The sequence below is a fragment of the Crocodylus siamensis genome, chromosome 4 (assembly GCF_052110815.1).
Source record: "Crocodylus siamensis isolate JL-2025a chromosome 4, ASM5211081v1, whole genome shotgun sequence".
NCBI lineage: Eukaryota > Metazoa > Chordata > Crocodylia > Crocodylidae > Crocodylus > Crocodylus siamensis.
Window position 1 is genome coordinate 4,855,056 of NC_143398.1, and position 17,694 is coordinate 4,872,749.

The 17,694-nt window shown below is 48.6% G+C and overlaps 1 protein-coding gene across 2 annotated transcripts in view; it reads right to left on the minus strand.

The window, feature by feature from the left end:
• Positions 1–3,668: 3,668 nt before the first annotated feature.
• LOC149865440 (uncharacterized) overlaps positions 3,669–17,694 on the minus strand; it is a 213,443-nt gene continuing 199,417 nt past the window's right edge. For both annotated transcript variants that reach the window (XM_090041526.1, XM_090041525.1), the window contains 3 exons: positions 13,082–13,150; positions 10,807–10,977; positions 3,669–7,819 (listed from right to left, as the gene is read on the minus strand). In XM_090041526.1, the coding sequence (XP_089897652.1) occupies positions 7,812–7,819; positions 10,807–10,977; positions 13,082–13,150 (248 nt within the window). In that variant the 3' untranslated portion in view covers positions 3,669–7,811. The remainder of the gene's footprint in view (positions 7,820–10,806; positions 10,978–13,081; positions 13,151–17,694) is intronic.

Consider the following 17,694-nt stretch of genomic DNA (forward strand, 5'->3'; position numbering starts at 1 on the left):
GCTATAACCGTCCGTCAGGTGTTTGAGGACTGTTATCAAACCCCTGCTCAGGGATCTCCAGATTAAATGACCCTAGCTCGTTCAGCCTTTCCTCAGACATCCTGCTTCCCAGGCCGCTAATCATTCTTGTTGCCCTACGTCGGACTCTTTCCAAACTGCCCCCATCCTTTTTGTAGTGGGGCGCCCAAAAGCGATCGCAGGACTCCAGATGTGGCCTCCCCAGCGCTGAACAGAGGGGCAGCGTCACTGCCCGTGCCATGCTGGTCTCACATTCACAGCTGTGCAAACGCTTGATCTTGTTTGGCCTGGCTTGCTGCACGAGGAAGACATCTGCAGCCTTTTTTATTTCAGTTAAACAAAATCTTTCCTCCCACCCAAACCAAAGTCTGCCGATTTTGGTTCAACCGGAAACCTTTTGTTTTACGTTTAAGTTCAATTTAATGTTTTTGACAACCTTGTTAAATGAATTTTGAAGGACCGCATTGCTTCAAAGCAAGCAAAAAAATAAATAAATAAATAAGGCTTCGTTCTGAAACAGCTAACGTTTCTTTGAAAAGCCCTCTATTGTTTTCCAGGTTTATTTATTGAGTTAATTTATGCCAAATCATTAGACAACGCTGCCTAAATGTTCCTGGCAACATCAAATGTGCATTTTCAATGAAAATACAAAGTTTGGCTCCCTCAAATGTTGCCTTTACCTCTCCATATCTCCAAATATTGCCTCGGGGACGGTCCTGCTTGGAGCAGGGGGTTGGACTAGATGTGACCCCGAGATCCCTTGCAGCTCTCGTCTTCTATAATTCAATGATTTGCTTGTTGAATCGCTGATCAGCTAGTTTGGCCCCGTTACCTGCTAGGTAAGAGCCTGCTAGCAGAGGGGATCTCTGTAAGGCTGACCATCCTGGAGGTCAGATCCTGCTGATTTTACCCATATACCCTATATCTTTATCATAACAGTCCACCACTTCATGATGCCAGCTGATTTAGACTGCCGACAGAGCAGGACTCGTCTTCAGTGGCAGGCTCAATGAGGAACGGTTATGGCCGCACTTGTGGAAAGACCCAATCTGTAGGAACAAGACAACAAGGAGCTTGGCTCCCGTTAGGTGAATCTGACTTAAATACCCACCATGTATTATGCATACCTCTGGCTAATAATGTCCCCTCCCATTTATTTCCCTGAGGATGCTTCACTACTACCCGATCTCCTGCTTGGAGCTTGCTCGGGTCACCACCCCTAGGTCGCTCTACTGCCGGCTCCCGGGGACCACCAAATTCAAAGGCTTGTTGCATGGGGCTACCTCCCGGATGGGGTTGGTTATTGGCCCAATTGATAGCTCAATTCGGGTGCAAGTCCCAGTCTTTAAGAGCCGGGCTACCGGCCAACCGCGAATTGCATTTGAGGATGCCATTGGCTCACTCTACCAACCCACTAGACTGAGGACGGTATGGGATGTGCTGTGTTTGGCAGTCCAGTCATACACCAGATGGTTGCGGAAATGAGGGCCATTGTCGCTCTGTATTTCTATAGGTGGTGGATACCCAGCTAGCAAAGTTTCCAGGGCTGCACCAGTGTCCTGGGCTGTAGCTCTCGCTGAGGCGCGGGTGGATGTTATCTTTGTGATAGCATTTACGGTTACAAACGCGTACTGTCACAACGTGTTTTTGATATTAATGGCTTCCATCCGTGCAGGCTTCTAACACCGGATGCTTTCTGTCAGGGCTGGTAGTGATGGGACAGCAGCTGTTAAGGGGTCAGTATTAGCATCCAAAGCTCAAAAGTCAATAGTCAGCCGCCACCCTCCATTTGGCTTGCGCACTGGCCACACTGCATTGTTATAGGAGAGTGTGTTCGGACAATAGTCTTGTCTTCTAACTGCTGACTTACGATACACTGGATGGGTTGGGTGGCCCCGGGGAGAGTTCGATACTGGGGTCTGTGTACTCCTTTCATGGGAGGTAAGGTTAGTGGGATCGTGCTGCATCGAGTTACAGCTGTTTTAGGGGTTTTTTCTGTTTTTTGGTGAGGCACTGCACACCCAAACTGCCAATTCTCTTGTTCAAGGGCAAATCGCTGTCTTCTTAGTACATTAAGTCCCAGTAAGCTTGGTCCCCCTTTAAGTATTACTGCTGCCGCTGTTACCGTAGAGCCATTAAGTAATGTGAAGTTTGCTCAGACCAGATGTCCTGGTCATCTGGTGCCTCCGACTCCAATTACTTGATAAGGGTTTCCTTTCTCCCCCTTCCAATCTGCGTAATCTAAAATGCAAACCTGGGCACCAGTGTCTAATAGCGTATCAATTGACTTTGTACTTTTACCTAATTGCATCTGTACAGGTATTTGAATTAAGGGGCCAATATTAACTTTAGATACTGGTCTTTGGCTGGCTACTGCCCTCATTGTGGCCCCTCTCTTTGGGGGCTGGGCCGCGGCCAGACTCCCTAGGGCACGTGACCAGGCGGGGTAGAGGCTGGCGGCCTCGCGGGTGCCTGGGACAATGTCGACGGTTCTGCCCTTGGGGCAGAGAAGCTCTTCGGTGACGCAGCTGGGGGTGCAGAAGGCTTTGCTTTTGGTCTTGCCCCCTTGGTACAGTGTTTAGCCCCCAGCCCTCTCAAGACATTGGAGGGCAGTCTATTGCTTTGCACGTTATTGCAACAGGCAGCTAACAAGTCTTTCCACATTTTTGCTTGCGGAGTCTTTGGCCGGCCTTACCCAGCCTTTCTCAACAATTTGTGGGGGGGGGGTCAGGGGGGTTATCTTTCACTGAGGCTACTGCCATGGTCTTGGCAGTTTTCATCAGCTTGGTAAGCCTTGGCTTCTGCATTTGAACTAGCACGTTTATTACTGGCTCTTCTAGCTTGGACTTTTGCTGCTTTTGAATATTTTTAATCTTCACACGGGTAAAGGAATGCAGCTCTTTTCGGGGATTTTCTCCTTGCGGCCTTGAATGAGTTATCACCATGGGAAAAACTTGGCTGAGTTTCTCCCTCGGGGTGGGGAAGGCCTGGCTAGGTTCCTCCCTCTGGGCAGGAACATACAGGGGTGTTTCAGCACCAGGCTCGTCATTAATTTCCTCCTCTCCATCAATCTTATTCCTTTGATCTTCCCAAAGCTCAACTTCTGGTTTATCTCTATACAGACACGTGTGGGAGGATGGCTCCACAGCCTGTGCTAACTGCACTCTCTTCTGGGGGGAAGCGGCCATGCATGCGATCGTAATTTTTCCTTCCCTCCGTTTTAATGTTTCCAAGCAGCTCTGTGCAGCTCGCGCTGCCTCGCACGCCGCGCTGTCAGAATCTCTCACATCTTCTAACTCCTTACTCAGCCGGGTGACCTGTTCCTGGAGCTGGGGACTTCTTCAGCCCCTAACCACAGCCACGACAGGCACACCTTCCTGGGTTTACCCTGGAAAGCAGCAGCAAACCTAGCCCAATGACCGGGTACAACTCCCGGGTCAATCCAGGCAGGTCTCAATCTATCCTTACCCCATCCTGGATTTTCCATCCCCGTCACCTCGTTAAAGCAAAACCACTAATGGAGCCCATGCAACTCCCTCCATTCTGACTTTTCTTTCTGGACCAGAGCCTCCCAATCCTGTTCGTGACACCAATTTATGTCCCAGCTGCCTGTGGAGGGTTTAGATTGAGAGTGTGGTAGGGGGTAGAAAGGTAAGAAAGATTTATTGACGTAAAAAAACCACAACTACGTGTAGTAACAAGACAAACGATGACAGACAAAAGCAATTCACGTCGGCAACTTATCGGCAGTCCCCCTGATGCCTGATACACAGCAAGCTTCTTTCTTCGCAAAGTTTAGCAAGGTCAGGCGTCCCCGAACAACGCTGTCTGAGGAGTGCCGGGAAGGACTCTGGAATGCAGTTCTTGGGCTCCTCAAGGTTCACAGGCCCACTGATCCAGACAAGAGCTAACTAATCCTTTTCACAGAGCTGCATCTTCCTTTTGAATGGTTTCCAAATATTTTAGCTAATTTATAGCTTCTGAAGGACACTGATAACGTACGACCACTTAGATTGCTTTTTCTTCAACTGTTCATAGACTGACCAATAGCAGTACAAGCCTTGCATTTCTTCGATAAGGTAATTTAACTGCACCACAGGGCCTTACTACTCATAGGCTTTGCTAAATTTACTAAGCCTTACTTTATACAAGGCCTTATTACATCTTAAACTATAATTAGGCTTTTAGCAACAACTTATAGCTTAATACCTAAACAAATACAGAAAAACACTTGGTTTAATCTTCATAGAGCCTTCAGCAAGCATTTTTATCACACAGACATACTTTTCAGCTGCCACGCTTCACCCTTGCTTGCTGAAGCACTATGATAGCTACAACTGAGATGCCAAAGTCACATGCGCTACGGCGGGAAACGGGGAGGGATTTATAAATTTAACTTGCAGAGCATGAACAGATTTATGACAACAATGGTTAAAACACCATTTAGCAGTTGCCACTAAAGCAATGCAGAATACTATGATGTTCAAGATGGTTAGCCACGTTGTTGAGGTGACACTTGGTGATACATGACTAGCACAGATTACATCATACCACTTACATGGCTCAGGTACGTTGACAGCCAGACTGATGATTCGCCCACCCTTTCAAGCAAGGAGAGCTAACTGAGAGCCTCGCCGAGCCTTTGCTTCAAGGCTTTGCAGCTTATTTTTCACATTATTTCAGTTTTCTAACTGTGGCATGTCTACATTTGATACCCATGAAGTGGGTATGGTGAAGTTGAGAGATATAGTTTCAGAGGAAATTTCTGGCTATTTTAGGGCAATAGTGCAGTTACCTAATTGTAGTAGAGCAACGGCTCCACTTTTAGCTCCTAAGCAACACAAATTACACAAAGTCCAGATGGTACTATTTCCATGCAGCAAATGACCTGGTTCCTCCCAACAAATACGTTGCCTTATTGTTACATATGACACATTAGGTAACTCGTATGCGCAGGTCATGTTAGGTGGGCTGAGAGGCCAGCCTCTCCATAGTGTCCCTAATCCAATCAAGGTGCTACTAATTTGAACCAAAGGTAACTTAATATCTAAACAGATACAGAAGAACACTTGGTTTAATCTTCATAGAGCCTTCAGCAAGCACTTTTATCACACAGACATACTTTTCAGCTGCCACAGGTGCCGTATGGCAGGATCTGCACATAAATGAATCATTCTGCTTAATCAGGTTGGCCAGACTGATTGCTGTGTCTGCGGTGTGCATAACACCCATAAAAGATTCATTTGTTAAAGGCAACAGCATCCACAAGCAAAAGCAATGCGCCTTCCTGCACAAATGGCCAACTGGAGATCATTCTGATGTTGTATCCAAGGAGCAGAAAGCCAGCTGTTATTCATCTGGTCCCTCTCTGTAAAGAGTATTAAACCATTGGCTTTTCCAGTTTCCCTATCAGGGCTGCTCTGAAGAAGAAAATCCCATTAAGAGCTTGCATGATAAAATTCATGAAGACAAGTTGTGTTTCACATCGTTTAATGCAAACATATTAGTATACCTGGAACAAAAGGTAGACCATTGACAGAAGAGATGGGTGTATGTATTTGATGAACCATTAATGAGAAACCCACTCCTGTCCAAAAACCCATTCCCCAGTTTAAAGTCACTGCTTGCACATACAAAATGGCTAGCCTTGTGGCGGTCATCTTCCATCAGCTTCACCTACTGGGAAGATCTAATAGATGTTGGAACAACAGTACCAAATGTGTAGTGAAACCTTACAGCGCTTCTCTGAAATAAAGGAGTAAGTGCTACAGGAAAGGGAGAAACCTACCTTGGGCTATTTGACTAGTCAGTGGCAGACACCAAATAAAAACTCAGTGCTTGGTGGCACTTTGTGTCATCCATTCAGCATGTTACCAGGATGGGAATTATACCGAAAACACCATCACTTAGACACCAGAATGGTTACATCAAGTCAAAAAATTTGAGCGGTCACAAATGGCTTTCATTAACCAAACCTGATGTTTTCAGATGAAGTCTGTCACATAAAGACATTTGATACTTCCAATCTAACCCATTCGTGGTCTCCTTCCTCATCTATATAGGTGAGTCTAATCATCCATCCTACACACTGGCTGTGTCTACACGAGATGCTTTACGGCACAGTAGACCAGCGGTTTACTAAACTCTGACGGATTGTGCACCACCAATTGAAAACGATACAACCTGAAGTACCACCAACACATTTTTCAGTTCAACCTTAAGTACCACTGGCAAATTTATGTTGTATGAAGCAATTATAATGAATCTGTTAACATGTACCACTGGCAGGCTGTTTGCAGGCCACTGGTGGTACACATACCATAGACTGGGAACTGCTGCAGTAGACTGGTCTACTGCGCAGTAAAGCATCACCACCTACAAGTGCAGGCGCTTACTGAGCAGGGAATTAGTCTACTGTGCAGTAAATTTACTGCACGATAAATCCAAATGGCATTAATTGCATGTGTTGACATGTCCACTATGTTGCTTTCTAAAGAAATGATGAACAAATGCTATAAGATCTAAGCTAACCTCGCATACACGTGCATGTAAGCTAACCTCATGTACACATGCATCAGATACTGCAGCATCGCACACTTTGTCCTGCTTACGATAAAGCGCAGTTCCTCTGAGAAGTTATCAACCTGCCTTATCATTTATGTCTCAAAGGGCTCCATCCTTCTTATCAGGCACAGTGAAACACTGGTGTTATTGGATCCAGAAGACTAACCCTCTGCCATTAATGCAGCTATCCAACCTCATCATCTGGCACCTAATTTGGCAACCCCTTCAAATTATTCAATGTATCCAAGACACTTTGATCTAGAAACCTGGCTGGAGATTTCCCAGGGAGAGGCAATGACTTCCAGCATGTTTTCATATGATCTGGCCACGAACGACATTTTAGGAATGCTTGGCATTTTCTCCAGTGCAATGAGATTAGCTAACATAAGATGAACTTACTTGGGAGGCAAGTATTATCCCTTTATTACAGGCAGGAAACATTGAGTGATAATACCAGACAGCGGCACATAGATTTGGAAGTTGATATCTGATACCATACGAAAGAAAGAGGTGGGAATCCAAAGGAGGAAGAAGGTGGATGATTTGTCCAAAGTTACAGAAAAAATATGGGGACAGAGCTGGGATTGGGCTTCAGAAAGCTCTGATGACTTCTCCATGCTGAGCGCATACCCACTCTAAGCCTGGATGAAAGCAATTAGCCGACTGCAAAGACAGCCAACGCATTGTTCAAGTGACATTTTGGCGTGACTCTGATTTGTCTCAGGGTCTAGCCATTTGTGGTAGTGATCTAGGATGGCCTCGTCACATCAGCATGAAAACAGTATCAGCCCCAGGGAGAAATCTACTTGTCCATTTGCTAAAACGATGGCAACGGAAAAGCTCAAATACTCTCTACTTGCCCAGCCCAGAGAATGCCCTGCCCCAGTTTAGTGGGTAACTAGAATTATACAAGGCTGGTCGAAAACTGTGTTTTATTTAAGATGACATGAAATGTAGGCATCTTTGGGGGTTTGCACAATCGCTCCATGGTGTGAATGGCAAAAGCATCTCAGCATTTTGGCTTTTTCAAGCCCAGCAAAAAAAAACACCCTTAGCAAACCCAGTGACTTCATGTCCATAATAACAATCTCCTTGGTTCACGGAGTGCATATCCATCACCTCTGTGCGAAATGGTATGTCTTGCTTGCTATATGTTCAACCTCCAAGATGTCCTGGAATCACCTCTTGTAGCTCCTTTCTCCTTTACGTAGTTGTGGGATGGCAAGCAGTCACCTTCCTAGGATTGGTTTGGAAAGCAAGAGAAAACAAACAGGATCATTTTAGGCCCTCAACTTCTCAGCTGATCAGAAGTTCTGTGACAAAATATTTGGGTTGGGTTTTTTTGGTTGGAAAATGTCGATGCCTTAAAAAAAACCCATTCTGTAGGAACTACCAGTTTGACGAAACTTGGCTGGGAAATGTCTTTCAGGTCCAGGATGGAATAGAGGGACAAAACCAGAGCGTAAATAGGATTAATCCTGGACCAGCTCACTGTTTAGGGCATACAGCTGGGATTTAGGGAACCTAGGGTCAAGTCTCCGCTTTGAATCAGGCAGATCAAGGGCAACCTGGTGGAGATCCCAACTCACTGGGCTTCTGTCTGTTTTCGGATAGCACTTGTGAAAGAATCTACAGGAAGGGAAGACTATTTTCTAGGGTTCATTAGATCTAGCCTTTCTCGTATTACCCTACCTCCTGTCCCAGCATGCTCCATTCTTTTGGCTAGCACAGTATAATGAAACGTATCACAGCTCTGGATTAAAATTCAGGCTTGCAAACCCACTAACTTTGGTGCACAGAACCCATTGCATTGTCTTGAAATCCTTTTCAGACAGTGAGGTTTGCAATGCTTATCCCTCCACCCTCGCTGCCTTGGCTGCAGGAGACAGCCGGCATGGTGGGTGGGGTGTCTGATGTTCCTGCAGACCCTGCGAGTGCAAAGATGTTCATCTCCCTAAGGTGGGAGCAGATCCCTGAGATCTACAGCTGAAATTTTATGTGCGTCAAATTTAATGCCATCCAAGGACATCTTGGCTGTTGCTGGGCTGCACACCTTGGCTAACTGGGAACTTTGTGGTCAGTGGTTTGGAATAACCTAGAGTCAATAAACGCTTGCCACGTGAAACAATTACCTGCTCTCCACCAAGTGGGTTGCGCCTGTTTTGAATCAGCCTGGTCTCCAACACAATAACATCCAAGCCTTGGCCAAAGCCCATTCAATTGCTTATCAAAAAAATGATATCATTGAGGCCTAATGCCCTGCACAGAAGTGGACAAATGTTTTAATTATATTAGGGAAACACCTAGATGCAAATCCTGCTGTGAATCTGAACCTTGTGTCCTACATCCATCAACTACTGTATAATAAGCCTCATCGGAAACTTTTAAGACATGCCGGGGAGAGCAAACAGAGACAGACTGCTGGTGGCATTAGTGACTTTGATCTTTGATCTGTGATGACACAGATGTGTCACTCAGATGGCTGATTATAGCCACCCCTTGTGCACCGATCAGCAGCAGGCAAGGCTGTTATTGCCAGTGCCGGCTGTGATGGCCTCCTATTTCCCCTGGAGTGTCTCTGCAAACTGCCTGCCTTCCCAAAGAGGAGGAGGAGGCAATAGGCTCAAAACTGGGCAATAGGAGTGTTTACACACATGCTCCGGGGGGGTGGTGCTTTAATTACAGTGGTGTGAAGAGCCACTCTAATTAAAGTGCCCGCTCTTGGAGCCCCTCTAATTAAAGCACCCAGAGCATCATGTGCATCAGCATCCCTGTGCTGAAAAACGGCAGCTGGGGTACTTTAACTGAAGCTCGTCTAACTAGCATTTTTCAGTGCAGTACTGATACACAGGACCCTGTATGCTCCAGCATGGTAATGACTAGCGTGTCATTACAGCGTGTTGGGGCAGCCTCGATGCACGTGTCTAGGTGCCCCAGATGCCCAGCGGTGCCCGAGACAAATTTTTGCCACGTATACGGTCTGGTCTCAGCATGGAGAGTATTGGGGCATGATCATAGACTCATAAAAAATGGGGTTGGAAAGGACCCCAGGGGGTCACCTCTAGTCCAACCCCCTGCTCAAAGCAGGACCAGCCCCAACTACGTCATCTCAGCCAATGCTTTGTCTGCCTGGGTCTTCAAAACCATTAAGGATGGTCCTCAGTGAAACTCAAACTCAGGGAAGGACCGATCCTTGTCAGCCACAGGGATCACAGCACCCAGGAGAGATGCAGAACAAATCTAGGGAGGCCAGAGGGCCAAGGGCACTGACCCAAGCCTTTTTGCAGGCTCCAGGCATAGGAATGCTTGATTTCTGGCCTGTTTTATACAGCAAGATCTCCCACTAAAAAAAAAAAAAAAAAAGCAGTCTAACAGGGTTTTTTTCCCCACTCTTTTTAATATCACCAGTGGCTAACACCCTCTGCCTTCGCCAGCTTGAATTCTGAAGGCACAAGTCTATGTTTCCAGGGAGCACGTTCACACATGTCAGCCGTGTCAGCGCAAGCTTCGTCACGCACCCAGCGAAACAGTGTTGGTACCGCTTCGAGCATCAGGCTTGTTTTTTTGGAAAGAAGACTGCAAGTGGTACCATCCGATTGGAAACCAGGCAGTTCAAAATGATTCTTGGGAGTCCCAGCACTTATATCTGCCCTCCCCCCCCCCCCGCCAACCTCCTTTCTGACCTGACACCTGAAATCATTTCATTTTGACTTTTCCAATTGTCCGTCCCCCTCTTTTTTTTGTGTGGCTAAAATGAATTGCCAAATTAGATTCAGCTTTGACAAAAGGCTAGTACACTCTTACCATGCATCAGGTGGGGTAGACGTTGCAGAGACAAGGCCTAGGGCCAGCTCACCCTTTTCAAGCCCATTTGCAAGATGAGTATTAGGGGAGAGGGAAGCATTTTCCAGACTGGAAAACACCAACACAAGATCAAACAGCTGCAAACTGGCTACAGATACGTTTCGATTGGAAATCAGGCACTGATTTGTCCCAAGCAGGGGAGTGAAGTTTTGGTGGGAAAGAGAGCCATTGGTGGGTGGGTGTTTGCAGGGAAGCTGTTCTCTGCCAGAAGGGTGACCTGGGAGGACCAGGGAAGTCGTGGGTTCATAGATTCATAGACATTTGGGTTGGAAGGGACCTTTGCAGGTCATCGAGTGCAGCCCCCTGCCCCGGGCAGGAAAAGCACGGGGGTCAGACTCACGAGAAGAGAAAGGCCCTCACCTGTTGGGATTTTACAGCGCTGCTCGCAGCGTTGCTTGGATTTAAACCGGTTGCTGTTCCCACCGCAGCCTCCAAAGACAAAGGGCCTGCAGTGGTTCGCCTCCGGGCGGTAGTACCACAGCAGCGTGTACTGCGAGCAGGAGCCCTCGTCCATAGGCAGCAGACAGGGGTCTGAAAGGAAGCAGACCCCACCAGTCAGACAGGGACACAGGACTGTGTGGACCTCAAAGCCATCGCTCCCCCAGGAGAATCCCCAAACTCACATCAACCCCTTGCGCATCGCAGGGCGATGCAGTGCCACATGCCTCAGCTTGCCATGGGCAAAAGCAGGGGGGGGGCGAGAGCACTGCCCGTGCCCTGCCAGGAAACTTGAATGGAGAACCAAGGACCGGCCTTTCCCACCCGGCCTCACATTGAGCTGCAGTTGACCCAGCTTATTGGGGTATGGGTCAGCCTAGGTGGCCTCCTGGCTAGCATGCTTCAGTTTGGACTCTGGGGGGTTTTGCCTTCCTCTGTAGTGGGGGCATGAGCGTCTTGGGATCTCTTGAGCGTCTACCAACAGCAGCAGGATGCTGGCTTCTGTGTTTTCCCTGCTTTACCTGTAGCCAGTTAGGGTGTTACGTTTCATGGTAATGCCGGGGTTGACTGTAGCTTTTCTAAGAGGTTAGACATTGGATTTGTATAGGGTGGCTTGGATAGCGATGAGCTGGCTGCAAGCTGGGGGTTGACCTACATGACCTTTGGAGGTCCCTTCTAGCCCAACGTCTCTCTGATTCTGTGATTCAAAGGTACCAGGTACTGTAGCCAAAGACACACATTGGGGTTGGACTTGATGATCTGTTGAGATCCTGGCATCTATGAATCTAGCCATCTTGGATGCCCCAATCAAATAAATAGATTCAGATGCAGTGGGGTCAGTAGGGGTTGGCCTTTGGAGGGGGCCACAAGCAAGGTCCAGACTGATGCCTCTGGAGATGCCCCAACCACTCTGCTATGACACCCCTCGCTTGAGATGGATGTGAGGTAGGGTTGCCAACCCTCCCAGATTGGCCAAGGGTCTACCGGAATCGGCATCGATCTCCCAATGACTATCGAAAGCAATCTGGGAGACTGATATTGTGAATGCATTGAACAATACAATTAATGACATTATGTGATGCTGGGGGGAAAAAACCCGCCTGGAATAGCCTCGGTCAGAGTTAGCAACCCTAATGCAGGGACTGGATGTAAGTGTGAGGGTGACAGAGTCTTGAACTTGGGTTTTTCCAAAGGCTTGTCCAGCCCACCACAACGAGACCTAGATCCTTCCCAAGCACAACTGACTTTGGTAAAGGTAGTACTCAATGGAAGTAACCAGATGGCAGTGGACATGATCGCCAGCCAACCGGGTGTTAACACCCCTGTTATTTATGGGAGGAACAGGATCCATGGAGAAAACAAAGTCAGATGGATTATCTTGCTGGGATCCAATGTTGGATCCAAATTTGGATGTTTACCTTGCTGGGATCCTATGACCCCAGCTGCCTTCCTGCCCCTGGGGCAGGGGGCTGGACTCGATGGTCTCCCAAGGTCCCTTCCAGCCCGAATGTCTATGACATCTATGAAATCTATGGATCATGGGCCCATGCTGAGCAGGCTGCCCTATCACACAGGCCCCAGCCCCTGCCTCATGACCACCTCCCCAACACACAGAGAACTACCTGACGGTGCATTTGCCCCAAGATGGCCTGTACAGCATCAACGCAGATGCCAGCACTTTGCTGTCTACCATGAACTTCTCAACTTCGTTAGGCTCCAGGTCCCCCCTTGGAAAGTGCCAGTCGTTAGCTGTCACTTGTTTTGTGACGACACAAAAACCCTAAAGCAATTCTCGTTGCAAAGAGCTCAGACCACAGCAGGTGAGAACATTTTGGCTGCTATTTGAAACCTCTGGGCTGATCTTGTGCAGCGTTTGCACACCTAACTGCACTAATACTGTGCAGCTCCCCCACAGCATCTTATTGCTGTCCTCATCCTGCCGGCCGTGGCTGTAACACCCGGGCGGAGAATCACTGAACTACCTCATTTGTTGGCTGCAAAGAACTACCCCAGCAGCGAGGAAAGTCCAGCTCCCGAGCTCATCCCCTACATGGCAGGTGGAAGGGCCAGAGCTTCTCGCCGTGCTAGTTAACAAGCGTAACTGTTCCAACGCGGGTCCCCTGGAGCTCAATATTCAAAAGCACTTCCTCCCCTGGAAGTGACTTCCCTAAATGCCATTTAATTCAGTGCATTTCACCTTGTAATGGGCTGCGGGCTTGTCGCTGCTCGCGCTGGGCCGGCTCCATTATCTGCTTATCACGGAGAGCTGCCGAGAAAGCAAATGGAAATCACAGTTAATGAGGGCGCACAAATAAATTAGCCGTGATTTAAATATTGATCGTTACAGGCGTACACGGTTTCCCGTCGTATAATGAGCTCTTGATAAATGTCACGGAACAATTGGCGAGCGGTGGAAATCAGCAGTGATAAAATTCTTAATGGCTTTTAACAACTCAGTCAAAAAGGTCGGGTGTTAGTCAGAGAAAATTGAAGTATTGGCGGTGTTTGCGGGAGAGGGGAGATAAATGTCAGATGGGAGTTGTGCAAATTTGAGAGGTTTGAAAAGCCAGGAGCAGTTGTAATCCGGCAGCAATAACCCCCTGATCGCAGAATCCTGTTAACATTTCCGGCGTCTATCCGCGCTCAGTGCTGAGCAGACCGATTTATGCGCCCTGTTGCCTAAGGCCCGAGCTCTAATGGGACTGCAAGCCGGAGACAGCTACAGCTGTGATTCAATAGCATGTGGACTGCACCAGTGGTCTCAAGTTTTCCAGATGCAAAATGCAGGGCTGGATTAATGCATAGGCAAACTAGGCACATGCCTAGGGCCCTAAGTGAAGAAGGGGCCCAGTTTTGCTTATTTAAGATATTATAACTATTGAGGGAAAAAAAAAGTAGGGGCCCACAAGTTTGTTTGCCTAGGAGACACGGAGGGGTTAATCCGGCCCTGCCAAAATGCTTCTTTAATCTAAAGGCAGTTTCAACCCATGTGGCTGATGCCTTTGATGTGCAACAAGGACACCAGATTGGAGTAGGCGGCCCCCAAAAGGGTGGAACCGGGGAAGGGGAACATGGAAATTTGGGGATATTCAGTTTGGGATATGAAATCATGGCATTGACACCGAGCGGGACACTGAGTGGCCCACTGTCAGCTCCTCCTCAAGCTCAGGGTAGTTCAGATGTGGGGTGATCACCTGAAGATGGGCAGGTTATTTCCTTCAAGGAGGCCAAAGTGACTTGGGATTTTGCTTCCTGAATTCTGCCCCGATTTATGGACGTGAAGTCTGGTGGCACCAGGCTGCTGAGTGAGACGCGCACCAAGTTCAGTGCCTAAGGGACAGCCACGAGGAGTGAAAGCGGGTGCCCTTTGGAAACCAACAGGTCCCACTCGGCATCGCTGCCAGTGCCATGATTTCATACCCAGCGCTAAGGCCCGGTCTTCTCACCCCCTTACCAATAGCTGCGAGATTAACATAGGTAACTACCTTTCTCCACTTGTGAATAGCAGAGTTGGATTTGCCTTTTCTCCTTCTGTCCCTGGGTTGAAATAGCCACATTGCCGAACCACGTTCCTTCTCTGGGAAAGATCCAGGCAGCTATCTTGCAGGGCAACTGTCTTCATTTCAAAGGCATTATTTCTAAAATGCTGGAGTATTTTGGCACCTTGCAGGCTAACCGGGGGCATCTACATGTGCAATTAATGCAAAGGGATAAACTCCGGAGCTGTCTGAGCTAGAGCATGCAGCTCCCAGGTGCAGCACCTACACATGCGTCCAGGACAGCAGCAATTTGAGCTGGGGGGGAGCAGGCTCAGGCTGCTAACAGGCTTAGCGGGATCAGCCCTGGACTCCAGGTGGTGGTGAAGCGGCTGGCTGGGGCACGGGAGAGCCAAAAGTGCAAAGCTATGTAGCTAGGTAGCAGGCAGGAGTCTAGGCCCCCGCTACCTGGGCTGCCTGGGAGCAATTTACCCCTGCAGTCACCATCTACCCGTGCATTTTATCGCAATTAATGACTCTGCCATAAGATAGTAAGTCCTTGTCCCCAACATGACTCTCTTACAGCGGACTTAATTCATTTGCTGAACCCTGATACTGGTGCACGGGTAAACAGTGATGCTTTGCTCTGGAGCTAATTAGTCTGCTTCACAGTAAAGCACATGTGTAGATGCACCCACTGGATCAGAGATGTACAAGCTTTTGTGCGTGACCGCTACTTCACCTTGCTAAGCACCACAAAGACTCATGCCACCCCAATTCAGTTAGTCTACAAGGTGCATCTCTAACCTCCCTTCTGCCTGACTTCAGATTAATGCAGCCCCCTGTTTCTCTCTGGGGTATTCTGGAAATGCACTAGGGCAGGGGGGGCTCAACCCCAGTGCCTGCTGATCCCCCCTGTCTAGTCTGTAACAGGCCACAAGATCCCCCCCTCAGCCTTCTCTTGCGGAGACTGAACAGGTTCAGGTCCCATCGCCTCTCCTCATACGGCCTGCCCTGTTGTCCCCGATCATGCAAGTGGCCTTCTCTGGACCCTCTCCATGCTGTCCACATCCCTCCCGAAGTGCGGCGACCAGACCTGGACGCAGTACTTCAGCTGCGGCCTGACCAGTGCCGCATAGAGGGGGAGGATCACCTCCTTGGACCTGCTCGAGATGCATGTGTGGATGCATGACAAGGTGTGGTTGGCCTTTCTGACCACGTCCCCGCACTGCCGGCCCATGTTCATCTTGGAGTCAATGATGACCCCCAGATCCCTTTCCGCCTCTGCACTGACGAGAAGGGAGTCCCCCAGCCTGTAGGTATGTTGCTGGCTCTTCCTCCCCAGATGCAGCACCTTGCACTTGTCTGTGTTGAAGCCCATCCTATTCTCGTCCGCCCACCCCTGTAACCTGTCTAGGTCCGATTGCAGCCTATTCCTCCGTTCTAGCGTGCCCACATCTCCCCACATCTTAGTGTTGTGTGCAAATTTGAACAGGGTGCTTTTTACCCCCTCGTCCAAGTCGTTGATGAAGATGTTGAACAGTGCGGGCCCGAGGACCGAGCTCTGGGGGACCCCGCTGCCCACGTCCCTCCAGGTCGACAATGACCCGTCCACCACTGCTCTCTGGGTGCGGCCCTCCTGCCAGTTGGCGACACATCTGACTGTGTGGGTGTCGACACCACAGCCCCCAGTTTCTTAATGAGAACGGGGTGAGAGACAGTGTCGAAGGCCCTCCGAAAGTCCAGGAAGACAATGTCCACTGCTCCCTCTGCGTCTAAGGATTTGGTGATCTGGTTGTAGAAGGCCGCCAGGTTGGTCTGACAGGACCTGCCGCTAATGAACCCGTGTTGGTTGCCCCTAAGCATAATCTCCCCCCCGGCCCCTCGTGGACGTGTGCCAGAATAATTCTCTCAAAAAGCTTGCCCAGGATCGAGGAAAGACTAACTGGCCTATATTTTCCCAGGTCCTCCTTCCACCCCTTTTTGAAGATGGGAACCATGTTGGCGTCTTCCAGTCCTCTGGCACCACACCAGAGCACCACAAGTGCTTGTAATGCTGTGCCAGGGGTCCCGCAATGACCTCAGCCAATTCCCTCAGTACTCTAGAGTGGAGATTGTCCGGACCGGCTGATTTGAATACATCCAGTCCTTCCAGAAGTTTCCTAACTAGCTCCTCACTAACCCTTGGCCTAGGTGCACCGCCCCTGGGATCTAATTTAGCTCGTTGTCTTAATGGCTCATTGTTTTTCACTCCACAGGTATTAACAATCCTCCCTTCTTTTCAATAGTCTCAGTGTTTCATTACTCAAGCTAACCTTTTTTAGTGCAATTTTGCTCTCTGTTAGCTGCTCCTGGTCTCTTTCCTCCTATTTCAGAGCCTAAAAATCAGGCTCTGTCCCTGCTCTTTGCAGCTATAATTCTGGAAAAAAAATCTTTTCTTCTTTATTCTGCCTTCCAATAACAAGGCACATATTATAGTGTGAGGTGTGTTGTGTATTAGAAAATATGGTATTTTCCAGTCCACCTGCGAGGGCACAGGATAAGGCAGCTACATTGCAAGGCTCAGCAAATTTGCAAAGACCCCAGGCTGCCGAGCAAAAATAGCCACTCCATTTGTAATGCAGAATCCGTCTCTGCTCCCCTCAGGCTCTCAGTGCTCGGCCTCAAGGCCAAAGCCTTTTCCTGAGAGGCGCTGATTACGGACGGAGTTTTCCAGCAGCTGAAAATGTTGTGTCAGAGTCCAGACCAAAGAGAGAGAGAGAAAAAAAATCCCACCCATTTCGACAGTGCTATTAACCTCAGGCAGCCCTCCCGCCACAGCAGCACATGGCTCTCTGCAAAGGGAAATTGTTCCTGATTGCAATGAAGATTAGGAGTGTTCCCCTCTGCCAAGCTCTGAGAATGAACAAGTAGGGAAGTAGGATGCAGTCTCCTTCCTAGCTCAGGGAAATAGTATTGGATGACCGGCAGAAATGAGGGGAGGCAGGAGACAGATGGTTGTACTGGTCCTTATCCTTCCTCCTCCTGGACAATACATGAGACCATAAGAAGACCACCTAGACCACTGATTCCTTAACTTTATGGGCCCCTGAACTGCTGTCAGTCCCCAGGGCAGCAAGTGCCCTTCTGCCCTAATGCTTAATGGAAGATAATATAAAAGACATAAAGGGGGAGGTATGATCTTTGGACCAGCTTCTTACAGGCCTCAGGGGGTCCACAGACCACATTTTGATAACCACAAATCTAGAAAACCAGGGAGTCTACCAACATACCTGGAGAGCAGGTTGTTACAATGCTGCTGTATTGTCTTACCTACCCCACACCTTTTCCTAGT